Raw genomic sequence first — 993 nt, forward strand, 5'->3', positions numbered from 1 at the left:
TCTGGGGTGGCAGGCCGGGGGGGGGGGGGGGGGGCGGGGCGCAGGGGATGGGGGCCCTGGGGGGACTACAGACTCTCGGGGGGGCGGCGCTGGACCAGAGTGGGGGCTGGTCCCTGGGGTAGGAGCTGGTGTGCTGGGGGGATGCCGGTGGGGGGAAGCTCTGTGTGGTGTGGAGGTATAAAGGGGGGGCTGGCCATGGGACATGGCCTGGCCCCCCCCCTTCACATCTGTGCCCCCCCCAGAGCGGGTGCCGATGGGCCGGGTGTTGAGCACGCGGGCGATGAAGGAGATGTACCGGAGCTACGTGGAGATGCTGGTCAGCACAGCCCTCGACCCCGACATGATCCAAGCCCTGGAGGACACCAACGGTGGGTACCCCCCCCTCGCTTCCCCCCCATGGCTGGAGGACCCCCCCCGCTTCCCCCCCACACCTGGGGGCCTGCCCCTCTCTTCCCCCAGCCAGGCAAGCGGGGAATCTGCCGTGCCCCGTGCGCGCACACAGCTGCGGGAGGGGTACGTGTCCCCCATTCGGGGGGGGTTACTGGCTGCTCCATTGGAGCTGGTGGGGGGGGGGGGGGGGCTGAGCCCAGGGTGGCCACATGGCCGATTCTGGGGGGACATGATGGCCAGTGACCTTTGCCCTTTGCCCCCCCCCCAGACGAGCTGTACCTGCCCCCCATGCGCAAAATCGATGGGATCCTGAACGACCACAAGAAGAAAGTCCTGAAGCGGGTGTCGCTGCACCCGGCGCTGCAGGTAGGGGGCACGGGGGGGCTGGGTGGGGCACGGGGGGGCCCTGGGGCTGGCTGGGGAAGTCTGGGGGGGCCCTGGGGCTGGGGGGGGGGCGCTGGGGGGGCCCGGGGGCGGGCGGGGGGGGGATTGGGTTCTTTGCACCTGTGGGGCCGGGGGGGGGACCCTGTAACCTAGGCGCCATGTGCAGGAAGCGCCCCCCCGCCATCCTGCTGTGACCCCCGTCCTCCCCAGGAGGCGCTG

The 993-nt window shown here is 71.9% G+C and overlaps 1 protein-coding gene across 1 annotated transcript; it reads left to right on the forward strand.

The window, feature by feature from the left end:
- Positions 1-211: 211 nt before the first annotated feature.
- Positions 212-778, forward strand: LOC113408608 (proline-rich protein 12-like; the record flags this gene model as incomplete). The annotated part of the gene is made up of 2 exons (XM_026661947.2): positions 212-368; positions 659-778. Coding segments are annotated over exons 1-2 (235 nt in total), but the record flags the coding sequence as incomplete, so codon positions are not given.
- Positions 779-993: the final 215 nt, after the last annotated feature.

This window comes from Terrapene carolina, unplaced genomic scaffold, assembly GCF_002925995.2.
Source record: "Terrapene carolina triunguis isolate 2854851 unplaced genomic scaffold, T_m_triunguis-2.0 Scaffold20008, whole genome shotgun sequence".
Classification (NCBI taxonomy): domain Eukaryota; kingdom Metazoa; phylum Chordata; order Testudines; family Emydidae; genus Terrapene; species Terrapene triunguis.